At 40.7% G+C, this 14817-nt stretch overlaps 1 protein-coding gene across 1 annotated transcript in view; it reads right to left on the bottom strand.

Annotated features, from left to right (window-relative positions):
* Window positions 1-14343, bottom strand: part of Vwa8 (von Willebrand factor A domain containing 8) — a 315245-nt gene extending 300902 nt beyond the window's left edge. The window contains exon 1 of the mRNA XM_028752706.1: window positions 14053-14343. Within this exon, the coding sequence (XP_028608539.1) occupies window positions 14053-14212 (160 nt within the window). The 5' untranslated portion in view covers window positions 14213-14343. The remainder of the gene's footprint in view (window positions 1-14052) is intronic.
* Window positions 14344-14817: the final 474 nt, after the last annotated feature.

Here is a 14817-nt window from a genome sequence, read left to right as displayed (position 1 = left end):
TGAGAGAGAGAGAGAGAGAGAGAGAGAGAGAGAGAGAGAGAGAGAGAGAGAGAACACAGCTGGCTTTGTTTTTCTCTGCCAATTCCACTGGGGATGAAACCAGGGTCCAGGCAAGAACTCTACGATACAGTCATACTCCAGTCCTTAGTAGATGGTGGGTAGGTGAGGATGAGGACAGACTCACACTAGGGTTAAATAAAAGGCCTCTTACTTGCTAAGTAAGCACTCTACCACTGAGCTTTATCCCAAGTCAGTACAGTAGTTAAAGAAATATGGACGATTAAAAGAAACCAAGAGCATAAATGCCTTGAGGCCACTTCAGGAATTAGAGGAACGTCTGCTCTAAGTCCCCCGTGTTGATGTAAAACCTCATCTGAAAGATTTTCCCTAAAGAAGATGGAACTGCTGGGACTCTGCTTATACAAGACAGCCTAAGAAGGGCTGGAGAGATGAGATGACTCAGTAGGTAAGAGTACTGGCCTCTTCCAGAGGACCTGGGTTCAATTCCCAGCATCCGCATGCCTGCTCACACGCCACCATCAGTAACTCAGGGGATCTGACATACTCTTCTGGCTTCCAAGGGCACCAGGCACGCATGTGACACATGCATGTAGACAGCTACACATGTAGAAAAAACACCAACACACATAAAATAAAGTTTAAAAAATTTTTTTAAAAAAATGTTTTTTTAATAAAGCACCCTAGGGAAGTGTTTTTCTAGGTTCGGCCACCCTGATCTCGGTCACCAGAAACCAATGTAGCTATTTCAAGGGGCATATGACTTCTTTTTGATTTTGCAGAGATTCCAGCTGAGTTTGACCAGAGTATCAGAAGAGACTGTGAATTTGGACTCTGGAATAATACTGGAAGGGTCAAGATTGAAAGCACTCTTAGATGCTAACCAAATGCACTGTACTCATGAGATAGCAATGAGCCTTTGGGAACCATGGGCACAATTTTATGAAATCTTTTATTGTTTACCATGGGTTCCTGATATGAACATTTGGTCCCCAAGTAGTGGTCCTATTTGGGGAGATTCTAGAAACTTTAGAGGAAGTAGGCTACTTGGTGTGTCCTCAAGGTACCTTTCCCCAGCTGTTTCTCCACCTACCTCGAAGAAGGCTAGGCGGCTCCCACACCATGACAGACTGAGCCCTCTGAAATTATAAGCAAAGTAAATTGTTCCTGCCTTAAACTGCCCATGTCCAGCACAAGGATTACAGTGAAGAGAACAATTAACTAATGAAATTATCCAAAACATAAGTAGGACAGAACCCACATCCGTTCAGATCTTCTACAAAGTCAAGTTCTCAGCAGCCTACCCTCAAAATTCAGTATTTCTAGGTAATAAACAGAAGTCAGACCATATACCATAAATGTTAAGAATTTCTAGATAAAACAAGTGAGAAAAAGTTCTCAACAACTTCTGCAGAGTTCCATTTTGCAAGGAACATTAATAATCTCTGACTATAGTGCAGGTCTAAACCAAGCTCCCTCTACTTTGCTTCCTCTGAGAGCCAAACTGGCAAAGTCCTGGCATCTAGAACCTTGTCTAGAAAGGTCTCAAAGACATCCAGAAAAAGTAGCTATTCAAATGCTCATCCCTCAGCCTGGCTAGCTCAGAGCTGCTGAGGTACACTGGACACCAGGACCACAGGCTGTGGCAATGACAAAGACAGCTAACACTTATTGAAAGCTTACTGCCTTTAAGTCCTTTACAGTCTCAAAATAACCCTCTAAAACAGAGACCTTTAAATGAGAAAATCTGAGACTTTTAGAAAGCTGTTTTTTATAGATTATAGAATTTATTAAAGACACAGGATAAATTAAGAGAAGAAGAAAAGCATCCTACATGATGGTAAGTCCTTTTTAAGACTAATGTTAGCTGCCAGAAGGGGCCACAGCAAAACACTGAGGAAAAAAAAAATCACAAGGGTTGCAAACTTCCTCCACAATCCACCAGGCTGTCCCCACAGGAAACTTTTTCTTCCTTCCTATCACAGAAGTTCTTGAAGCAGCACAGAGCCATGTAGAATCTGCAGGCTCAGCATCTCCAAGCAGACACCTGAGACTCTGGAGTGTAGTGCACAGACCTTTAACTGCAGCAAGTGCCAGGGAGTCACCTCCTCCCTCTCTCCCTTATTCTTCCCATATAAAGTACTCACAGTCCTAGTACTGTGGAATTGCAGCAAGATGACTGAGTTCAGAGGTAGCCTGTACTACATACTGACACCCTATCTCAAAGAGTTTTTTAAAAGCTTTATAATAAAGTTAGCATATGCAATGTTAAGATTATATACTATAACCTCTTTATTGAGGTGTATTGTTGTTGAGGGTGTTTTTTATTTGTTTGAGGTTAAGGGTTTTTTTTGTTGTTGTTTCGTTTTTGCTGTTGTTGCTTAAGATAGGGTCTCATGTAGCCCAGGCTAGCCTCCATCTATCTACACACCCAATATTCTTATCATTCTGCCTCTACTTCTTGAGTGCTGGCATTGTGGCACATACCACCTCATCCAGTTTATGCGATGCTGACGATTGAACCCAAAGCTTTATAAGTGTTGAGAAGTATTCTACCAATAAAGCTATATCTCCATCTACCTTTACTAAATTAAAAAAAAAAAGTTTTTCCTCTGTATTGAAAACTGAACATCTGATCTTTCCACTAAAAATATTCTCCAGCTGTACTAATGGCAACTTAAAATCCTTCTTTTTCCTGTTACAACACAGTCCATGATAGTTCCAGGCAGCCTTCTCTCATACACCCCACAGACCTACTGTTTCAGGCTTTGTTCTTCACAATCTAGCATCTACAGAGGCAATATAACAACCAAATACAATCAAAGACAATCATGCAGGGTTCAGGTTAATCCTCTAGCCTTTGTAATGACCTCAAAAGGGTGTGCCTAATCTGTACTTCCTCTCTGATCTCATCTCCAATTATCCTCACTCATCCAGCTCCAGCCACACTGGTCTCACTAGACACTGAATGTCTGATAGGGTTTCTATTGCTAGGATAAAACACCATGACCAAAACCAGCCTGGGGAGGAAAGGGTTTATTGCATGTCACTGTTAATCACTGAAGGAAGTCAGGACAGGAACTCAAACCTGGTAGGAAACTAAAGGCAGGAACTGAAGCAGAGGACATGGAGGGGTGTTCCTCTGCTTACTGGCTTGCTCCGCATGACTCGCTCAGCCTGCTTTCTTACAGTACCTAGCATGCCTGGACCAGAGGTGGCACAACCCACACCCGCCATCCCATTACTCATCTATCATCAATCAAGAAAATACACCACAGGCTTGCCCACAGGCCAGTCTGCTGGAAACATTTTCCAACTGAGGTTCCCTCTTCCCGCATAATCCTGGCTCATGTTGAGTTGACATAAAGCTAACAGCATACTGAACATGCTAAACTATTTTCAGGCCTTTGCACTAAATATTCTACTGAATGAAATTCTTTCCCTAAGAAGAGTCATTTGTCAGATTGCTAGTAAGGAACACATGGAATAGTGGTAGATTCAAAATGAGAAACTGAAAGTACATAATCATTAGTCACATGCAACGTTCTGGGGAAAATCTAGTATTAGCACACTTTCAAACTCTCCTTTCCTTGTTTCCAGCTAAGCTTGCTGGAGAAAACCAAGCATGCTCAGGGGCATTTGTCTGCCATCACACCCCAACCCAGCTCTCTAGGACAGGAGGTTACTTGGGCTGGCCTTTACTGTGCTATGTAGCTCAGCCTGGCCTTGAACTTGTGATATAGCTCAGGTTGACCTAGTACCCCTTCTGCTCCATTTCTACAGTGCTGGGGCTATAGGATTGTGCCACCACACCTGCCTGCCATCTTTAGGAATGCAAGGTGAGCATGGCCAGAGGCCTTTTTGACTACCATTGTTACAATATGAGCAGAGTATGCCTCGAAATGTTCCAGTCCTCCATTTTAACTTTTCAAACATGTTTTATGACATTAAGCTAAGAATGCCCCCAAAAATGTAGACACCTTCCCTTCTTGAACTATAAAGTGAGCGTGCGCAGCCATGTGCCCACAAAATCCTTTCCCATATGACATAGGCTGCCAGAAAAAAAAAAAAAAGTCTCCATCTTCCTTTCTTTTGTTCAAGGAGAGAACTGCTTTGGGAGTAACTCCATGTAGCGCTTATCTGCTGCACATAAGAAATCCTTCTCCACTCTTATTTCTTATTGCTAGTTTGGGCCTCGTACTCAGCAAAATGTCAGTTTATTGTATTTTGTTGTATGATAAGGAACCACATGAAGGTGAGAGCAGACTTCAAGAAAAACAAGGGGAATGTAGTACTCTGAAACGAACAGTAACAGGAAGTCATGGCCACCTCTAGGCGCAAGGGGCTTTGGAGAGAGCAAGCATACCAGGTACCTAATTCAGTCACTCTCCTAACAGTTATGTCCTCTTGTGAAAGAATACAGCAAACCTTTGAGAGTGGCCTGACAAGGAGAGAAATGGAGAGTAACTATTTAAAAAAATAATAATCTCAACAGAACTTGGAGCAGAAATAAGGTAAATTCAAAATATGCCCAGATAATTTAATACGTTCATCACCATAAGTTAAGAAAGAAGCAAAGGATAAATGGCTACAGAACCTAGGAAGCTGCTTCCTGGTGCTTTGGCCAAGACGAGGGGAGAGCTGAGGACAGACACTCTGAACCCACCCATCCCACTTAACCTAAATGCAAATAATGGCATGATCCATATTTTTAATGCATCTGTAACATTAACCAAAATATGTTACTGGCTGGGCATAAAGTAAGCCTCAGTAAGCTTCAAAGGACTAAAACCCTGAAGTATGCTTCTTGACCATAATGGAATTAAAGTAGAAATCAATGGCAAAAACAAGTAAATGGAGGATCCAAACATTTAACCATCAAGCTAGAGACTTTTCAAAAACACACAGGAAGAAACCACAATGGAAACTGTTTTCATTGAGAAATGGGGCAATGATCAATTAACCATGTCTCCTGCAGACAAAGAGGAGGCGGCACGACATCGAGATGAACCAGGCATTTAATCATTTCTGCCTTAGAAATCATGAGCTTGTCCATCTTTGGCTACAGTGCTAGACGACCTAGGAGCCATCTAAGCCACAGCAATAGCTCTGCCTTTACACGGTTCCTAAATGTCTGTTTGTGGCTTACTATTCTTCCCTGCATTGCACAGCTGCCAGTGGGCTATCGCACATTTATCCACAGTCTAGAGATGGCTTTACTTCAACCTGAGAAAAAACGGAACTCTACTCTGCCTGCCCAACCATCTCCAGCCAGCTCTGCCCTTGCATTCCTGCTTCGGAGACTGACTGAACCTTCAGCCTTCTAGACATCTCACACTTCTTTCACTCAGCTGCTCCTCAGAGAGCTTCATCTCCTCCACTGAATCTTTGCCAACTTTTCCCCTAATGCAATCTCCTCTTCCCTCAAGAACATACCATCCCACTCCTTTCCACAAGCATTTTTCGTGTTATATTATAATTACTGAATGTGGAGGCTGAAGAGATGGCTCGGCACTAGCTGCTCTTCCAGAGGGCCAAGGTTTCATTCCCAGCACCCATTGGCAGCTCCCAATTGTCTTAAGTTCCAGTTCCATGGTATTCAACACCCTCTCTGGCCTTCATGGGCACTAGGCAGACAAGTGGTACACATGTATATACACAAGCAAAACACCATACACATAAACCGGTTAATCCATTTTAAAATTAGTAATAAGTACTTATTGGCTTTCTATTTGACAGTGCTCTTGGGCTGAAGCTATGTGAGCCCTTTCCAAGAGAGCACAGCAGTCTTTCAGAATCCATTATCAGACTTCCACATCCTTGTGTTCAGAATAGTCCCTTCCCCGACTTGTTTTACCATAGAACACTGTGTCAGAGCATCAGCTGAAGGAACATATATGTATATGGTCAAAACTAGGCATCCTTTGAACACTATAACAATATTCAAGTCAATGTAAATAAAGTTGTCTCTAGATATTAATGTTTGTATTAGAAGCAAAAGTTTGCTTTAGAGCTATTTTGGTTTGTGCTGGCTTGTGTCAAATAAAGCATATTACAGAGTGGAGAAATGAAGTATTATCAAGAAGCCAAGATGTGAAATATCAGACAGCAAAGCATAGAAAACTTCAAATACAACTTTTTTGCACATTTGAAGATAAGCTAAATGTTCAGCTTGTCACATGCCACTGCTTTAAAAACAAAAAAACAAAAACAAAAACCACTGTCGAGGGCCAGCAAGATGGCATAGGGTAGGGGGAGTGCTTGCCACTAAGCTCGAAGACCAGAGTCAATTTCTGGACCTACATGGTCGAAGGAGAGAACCAACTCCTAAAAGCTGGCCTGAGATCTGTGCTCATGTTCACACTCAGACAAAAAATAAGATACCTTTTTAAGAGGACTACTGAACAACTTAAAGATTTCATATAATTGATCGTGGGTGCTGATCCGCTGGATGTAGTAAGTAGCTCCTGGTAGAGTACTACAGAAACGTTCACAGTGCTCTGGCTAAATATCAGAGGGAACTTAAACGTTTCAGAACAAATGTGTACCTTTCAATAGACAGGCAAAAATATTCTTAAATAACATCATTAAATATTCAACCCTATTAGTTACTCACCATCTTATAAAACTCTATTTTTATGCTTTTATTGTGAGAATCATGAACTCCAGTCACTGAACCAATTAGTTTTCTGTTTCACTAAATACATTAAATGCATGGATATAAAGCTTTAAAAATCAACAAATTTATTTCCAATTCTTGTGATTTTCATCTAATTATTTCTCAAAATACAGTCAATACAGTTTACTACACATTTAACAGAACACCATGCCTCTACCATAGTTCTTAATTCATGAAAATCTTAATATTATATTCTTTTTGTCAATTTTTAAAAGATCAAAGGTATAAAATCACTTATTATGAAATATGTTATCAATGTAATGAATGCATGGCATATACAAAGAAAAGAGTCACAAATATAGCCACAATATTCCCTTACTTTTGGCTTTATTGGTTTTAGTAAGTAACCAGTTTACAGAAATCCTATAACTTATTCCTCAATAGTTTTTGAAAATTCCATTCCCTAGATATATTACACTCCTTTTAACTAAAAGGTGAAACTCCTTTTTCTGTCAGAAAGGCTAACTTGAGTGATTAGTTTGGCAGAACAGATACCTTTGTTAATAGCAAAAACTTTAAGAATTTGACAAAGTCTATTAAATATCATAGACTAAAGTATTTTCTCAAAAATTTAAAAAAATGTATTAGCAAAAGTACTTTGAAAAATAATCATTTTAGTTTGCTCCCAAGTCCTAGTAAAACACATGAAACAAGGAGCCACCAAGAGAAGAACTGATAACGCCATCTGATAAATTATAGTGAGGTGATCTTAATGACCTTCCAAGAAATTGTGACACAAATGACCTCACTAACCCAGCACACCACTCTTCTGCAAGTCAGGTGGTTTGTCTGTCCTGGTATAATTCCATTGCTGTGATAAAGACTAAGACCAAAAGGAACTTGAAGAGAAGGGTTTATTGCACCTCACAGCTTTGAGCCTCTCACTGAGGTAAGAGAGGGCAGAGATTCAAGCAGAAACCCGAGGCAGGAGTTAAAGCACAGGTCACAGAGCTACACAGCTTACTGACTTGCTTTCTACTGCTTACCCAGCCTACTTACTTAAAGATCACAGGACCACCCACAATGGGTGGGCTGTCCCACAATCACTGACCAAGAAAATTCACCACAAACCAATGTGATGAAGGCAGTTCCTCAATTGACTTCAGTTTGTATCAAATTAATAAAATCTAGCCAGCTTTATGTCTGTTACTGACAAAATTAAATATGGCCCTAATTAAGATGCCAATTAATATAGATCAACATATTATTGTTGACATATAATTTAGAAGGTCTGGAAAGACGTAATTGATATTGCTACATTGGAATTGCTTACATTCCAACAATAATTAACATTCAACTGGGGAATAGGAGTCATAGTAATAAGTTAATTAATATTAAGTAATATTTAGCTGAGAGAATAGCTCAAGTCATTAAAGAGTATCTTCTTTCCAAAGAGGTATCAAATTCTGTAACACTGATGTCATGTTGAACAACTAAGCACTATAATAGCTTAAAGGTTTAAAGAAACATCCAGGGGGGTTTTGTTGCAGAAAATTAATATAAAAATAAAACTTCTATGAGAAAAGCCATATTCAGCTAAAATCATAAAGTACAGGTAAAGCTGGAATACAGACTCAGGGAGATAAAGGAGTAAGGAATACCTGATGACCAAGAGTCTCAAGTTTTTCAAAACACTGGCAAACCACCCACTGGGGTCCTCTACCTCCACTAAGAGACATGTTCAAAAGAATATGAAACAGAAATCATCTAAAATGTCAGTGTTTACAGTCTACTAGAAACAATAACCTTTGCTACCATTTGTACTAATAACGAAAAGTTCTAGGTAACAAACTAAAAATGTACAAAACACGCATATTTGCAAATCCTTTTAGCAGATGAGAAAAATGTTTGAAGACTTGAAGACTACTATTTAGTTTACAAGGGTGTTTTTCTTGTTAGAGGGTGGATGTTTTAATCATCACGATATCCTGTGCCAAATACAGTATTTCAAACTCTAGATATTCAACAAATATTTGACAAGTGAACAAGTTTTAAACTAACTACTGTCTTCTGAGATACTGTTTTTAAGCCCTGAATAGTAATTTTCTGCATCTTTTGAACACATACTATTTATAGACATGCTCATTAAGTCAAGCCATTTGAAACAGATTTATTAAATGAGGTGGATTAAAGTGGAATGTGAAAATCAATGGATAACATAATTTATCCAGAAGAAACCAATACAGGCTTCCCTTGAGGACAACCTTTCTGCTAATTCTAAGTTAAGAATTTTAAAGTCAGATGCAGTCACACATATGAAAAATCCCAGAGGGGTGCCACAAGTTCCAGGCTGCCAAGACGCCATTGCAAGGCTTTACATCAAAAAATCAAATACTTAAAGAAAACTACGTGAGGTGATCCACACCTTTAATCCCTGCACTCAGAGGCAACTGACTCTAAGTGAGTTTGAAACCAGCCTGGTCTGCATAGTGAGTTCCAGGATAGCCAGGGCTACATAAAACCCTGTAAAGAAATATAAAGAGACAGGGCTGAAATGGAGTCACACCTTCTAATCCCTGCACAGCAGAAATATGGAAGGCAGAGGATCAAAAGTTCAAGAACAGCCTTGGCAACATACAAAGCTTGAAGCTAGCCTAGACTATTTGAATGAGACCTGCCTCAAAAAAAAGTATGGGAGAAGGGGGTGGAGTTAAAGCACAGGCTACTCAGTGACTACTATTAGAATAGAAGTCTACTCTGGAATAATTACTACTACTAGAATAACTAGAGTAACCAGAATGAGCCCATTTTAAAAGTACAAAAACAATATTGCTGAGTATTTAACTGCACTTATATAATAAATACACAAATAAAACACACATTAGCTAAATCCACATATTGTACAAAATTGTCACAGATACCTATAGTCAATTATTATATGTCTCATTGAGACATGGAAAAAATGAAATGAAATTTTTAATTAAAAAGAGTCCAAAGGCTAAAACCTTCCAAATGAAATTAAATTTAGAAAATACTTAAAGTAGGAAGTTTTAATCTTATTTCCTAGAATATTTCTTATTTAAAGGGATTTATCAAAGGTTTTAAAAAAAACTTCTATGCTTAAGATAATAAAAAGTAATTAATCTTACATGAACCCATTTGGCAACTTACTATGTAGACCAGGCTGGCCTGGAACTCACAGCTATTCATCTGCCTCTGCCTCCCAATTGCTGAGATTGAAGGTGTGGTGCTACTGTGCCTGGCTTTGATAACTATTTTTTAACTCTTACATCTGGTGTGTGTGTGTGTGTGTGTGTTTCCTTAAAATGTTGCTACACAGCATTTAGAAGGCAGAGGCAGAAGATTCTCTGTGACTTTAAGGCTATCTTGATCTACATAGGGAGCTCAAAGACAGCCAGGACTATATAAAGAGACCCTGACAAATACACAAACAATAAAATGTTGCTACAGTGATAATTTTAATGTTTGTTAATCCCTGAAAAAAATGGATATTCTGCCCAGATACTTTAAGATCTTCACCAATCTTAAAACTGCTGTATATTAGTATTTCAGTGTATATATAGTAATTCTGTGGTATACACGTGTAGTACAGATTAGGGATCATGGATTCTATTAGTGAGCACACTAACTTTTACCACACTTGGCACTCAGTTCTGTGACCCTTCCTCAGGATACAATCGTAATATTAAAGTCAACTTGGACTTTAAGTTGAGGATATCTTTGTACTTTGGTCCTACACAATGAAAGCCCAGGCTATTTGACTTTTTAACAAGTAAATCAGAGCCAGTCACAGTAGCTTAGCTACACTCAGTCACCTACTGTCAACTGCTCAGAACAGGCTCACCTAAAACAAGTGCTGAGCATAACCAAGCTGTGTCCACCTCTTACTTCTGTGATCTGTGAGCTGCTTGCCCACATTGTCCAGCGGGTCTCTCTGGGTACCTTCTGCTTTGAGCTGCCAATTCTATTAAACTCAAACTGTTTTGAGCTTTTATTTAGCAGCAGCATGGACAAGTTGGCTCAGCTCAGGGTTCTCAACAGTGATAGTCCTGGTATTTTAGAATGGTAATGTGTTCTGAGATGTTATCCTGTGCTGTAGACTGTCAGCCACATGAGCACCCTAGTCTCACTGATGGCAATAGCATCCCTCTCCCTTAGTTCATCTCAGGCACTGCCCGAGTCCCCAGGGTAAGGGGAATCACAGCAGGTCAAAACCAATAGTTCAGTGACACCACTTTAGCTTTTTGTTGTTTTTGTACTAAAGACTGAATCTAGGCAAGCACTCTCTCACTGAGCTATATCCCCAGCCCACATCATTTTTTAAGAATGTAAAACTTAGAGCAGATAAAAAACTAAGTGTATCAACAACGTCCATCTGACATCTATGTGTTCCTGACATGAATCTTTCTAATGACTATATGGTTACGACTGTTCTGGGATCTTATTGTTAAAATCTTTAATACATAAAAAAGCCAGGAGATCCTCAGAGTCTAATACTCTGCTACAGGTCAAAGCAGCCAATGAATTCCATAAGGTTCAATATCTGGTAAATACAGAAAGAAGACGAAACCATAATAGTTGTTCTCAGTTGCAACCAGAATTCTGAATTTTTCCTCCCCAGAGTCACATGACCATTGTTATTATGGCCCAAGGACAATCTTTAAGTCAAAGAACTTATATAAGAATATCCTTTTTACTGATTTTATATAAAAACACTTAAAATAGACATTTTATATGCTCATGAACAAGAAACTAATAAAAAAAATTATAGGGGTAAATGTTTGAAATTAATACCTGCTGGGCAGTGGTGGTGCACGCCTTTAATCCCAGCACTTGGGAGACAGAGGCAGGCGGATTTCTGAGTTTGAGGCCAGCCTGGTCTACAGAGTGAGTTCCAGGACAGCCAGGGCTACACAGAGAAACCCTGTCTCAAAAAAAAAAAAAAAAAGAAAGAAAAGAAAAGAAAGAAAAGAAAGAAAGAAATTAATACCTAATTACAGTGATCATATAGGGCAATAGTATGTCAATGGTCCCAATCGTGGCTATAACTTACAGAAAAATATATGACCCAATTTGCACAAATACATATTTGTACAAATAATTACCTGTACAGTTAGATGTTTATAATCTGACAAGGCCAACACCAAAAAACTGATGATCTCGATGTGTTGACAGGACTGTTTTACAGAATTTAGTTTTTAATTTTCTAAGTGAAAACAGCTTATGCAGAAACATTTTATTGTTTGTATAAACAGATCTATTTCACACAGAGATACCATAAAGGAAAAGCCGTGAAATCTACAGAACACTGAACAGTGGTAAAGGAAAGCCATGGGTTGAGAGAAGTGTCTCCAAGGTCATCGATTTCTGAGATCCAGTCCTACTGAGCCAGCTGGCCCCATCTATGATGTCACAGTGATCTGTGTCAACTGCTCTGTGAAGTGATAACCTCCTTGCTGACTGACCATTTGTTTCTAAAAATTTGAGCTATCACTTCTACTAATTAAAGCATAGAGATAAAGAATTTACAAGTTATAGCTTCCACCCCATCCGATAGAAAAGGATGAAAAGCAAGAGTTGTGAGAGTTTGTTGGTTTGTTTGGGGTGGGTTTGGGGTGGTTTAGTTTGGGGTTTTTGAGACAGATTCTCTCTACATAGAGCTGGCTATGCAGGAGTTGTTATAGACCAGGCTGACCTTGAACTCACACTGCTGGGATTAAAGTTGCCCAACTTCTTTTTCACTTTTTACATAAATGGCCTCTTTTTCCCTTCATATCAAGCTTAGTTAAGGTGCTATCATGAAAGACAGCAAAGCAATTGCAACCTCTCACAAAAACACTCTCCATGAACTTTAACCTAGTAAGCCACTGAATGCTTGTTAGGTACAACATGTGGACGGGCACCAAAGGAACATTCAGACAAGACAAACAGGCATACAGGGCAGGAGAAGAGAATACATAACTTGAGGTTGTTTTTCATGCACTTTGTTCTTTCGTCACACTGCTAGGAAGCAATGACAACTGAGGACAAAGTGAGTCCGGTCACATGTTGGAGAACAGCTGATAGTCTTTCCAGCATCAACACTAAACCATCACAGCCTCTGCTTTCTGTGCTATTACAGTGACCTGTGTATGACCTCTGGTTCCAACAGTGCCACTCTAACCTTGAAAGCCTTAACCTTACGAGTCTGGATAGCCTAGAGTTAATCTTTTATTCTGTCATAAGGGCTCTTACTTGTGCCCAGGTCTCTGGTGAACTCACAACTTTGTTTACCCATAGTTCTCAGCTTCAGTGTTAGAATCTTAGTTATATCGAGGCATATCAGTACAAAAAAACCCTCGATTTTCCTTTTTAAAAAATTCTTTTCAATTAAATGTTCTATCTGCTGACTCACAGCTCTGATGGCTAGCTAGAGAGTAAAAAAAAAAAAAAGCCTGTCAGATTATGCCACATGCTACCCTTGACTTTTGCCTTCTGTGACAAAAGTATATCATCATCTGGACTGGTGAACTGATGGATTCATTAGGTGAGACGACATTATCAGGAGATCACACACACAAGGAGGTGAGCCTAGTGAGACAAAGTAGAATCTGTCTTGGAAGAGTAGGTCTTATCCCTGATTCCTCTCTCTGCCTCCCAGAGAGAGCAGCTTTGCTCTGCCAAGTCCACTTCCCACATGAGTTTCCGCCTCAACACAGGCCACAGCGATGGAAGCATCATGCACACCTGAAACATCTGTAACTGTGAGCCAAAAGAAATCTTTCCTTGTTTCAGGTTGTTTTTTGAATTTTGTCACACAGATGAAAAGTGAGTAACAGAATGAAAAGCAAATAAATGCTCTAGAAGTTACAGTCAAGGACAGGCAGGTTTTGAATTGCAATTTCACTGTGTGATCCTCACAGCAAGGCACTTTTTTTTCTTTCTAGGACTCATTCATTCCAACTATAGTCTAGGGTTTTAACTAAATCTATGACTTTCAGTTCTAAGAATGTTTGAAACTGAGTCTTCTGTTAAAATTGGGAAGAACCATGGGCACGGGTTCTCCAGCAAGAATATACACGTGTCTGTGTCATCACAAGCCCTAGTTGGCTCAGGACACAAAACTGGCTACCTAGCCCTTGAGAGTCAAAGATCAAGGTCAAGCGAGGTTTTAACAGCCCCCAAAAGACTGCTGCATAAACCTCCTGAGTGTTCTCTAGCCTAAGTTAGGATTCTTGTAGTAATTCTCTAAGTAGGATTCTCCAATGGGAAAAGAAAGCTGTGTTCTTAGACATCAGAGACCTTAGTCAGGACCCCTCAGGTTTCAGAGTGGAGCCCAGGGGGCGCCAGCGCCTTGCCCCACATCACACAGCAGCGAGGGCAGAAGCAGCAGCGAAGCCGGAGGGCCCAGTTACCTGAGTCGGTCACCCCAGTGTGCATCAATCTGACCTCCAGCCGCTGCTGGTCCCCGCCCGGCCTGCCCCGCAGCACCTGCCGCAGGAGCAGCCGCATGCGCCGCGAGGCCACGTCGCCGAGGCTGCCCGGGGCTCCAAGGAGGAGGAGGCGTGACTGCATGGTGTAGGAGACACGGCGTGGGACCTCCAGGGGCTGCTGGGCCAAGCACCGTCCCGGGACCGGGAAGGAGGCGGTCTGCGAGCGGGACAGGAAGCGACTGGGAGGCGGGTCCGCCGGAAACTCCTTCCCCCGGCTCGCCGGGCTCGGCCGTGTGTGCCCGGGCCGGGGCGGAGGGCAGGCCAAGCGCCAGCCGGTAAGATCGGCTACCCGGGCCCAGAGCGCCGCCCCAGGCGTGGTCACCCCAGGGACGCCCCGAGCTGGGGAGATGCCAAAAACCTTTAGCACAGTTGAGCACTGGCCTTGTTTCTTTCTTGGCTGCTAGCCCACTGTGTTATGATGCACTGTGGGCTTTCCCCTCAATACTGCTTCAGATCTTTTTTCAGAATTGAGAAAATATAGGACAGAGATTCTGGAACTCCACCTATTTTAATTCTTTGTCATCTTCCCAGGGTTTCCACACAACAGGCATGGAAAGCCTCTGTTTAGCCTTCCTTTGTCGCTCCTATTTTATCATCTTCTAAACTGTAAGAGGAAATTTTACTTTCTAATAGGTGAATGAAAAAACGTTCAACTACCAGAAGGATCCAGTCAGGCAACGTGGCAAG

This window comes from Grammomys surdaster, unplaced genomic scaffold (genome assembly GCF_004785775.1).
Source record: "Grammomys surdaster isolate TR1022 unplaced genomic scaffold, NIH_TR_1.0 125934, whole genome shotgun sequence".
Lineage (NCBI taxonomy): Eukaryota > Metazoa > Chordata > Mammalia > Rodentia > Muridae > Grammomys > Grammomys surdaster.
This window is presented reverse-complemented; position numbering and strand designations above follow the sequence as displayed.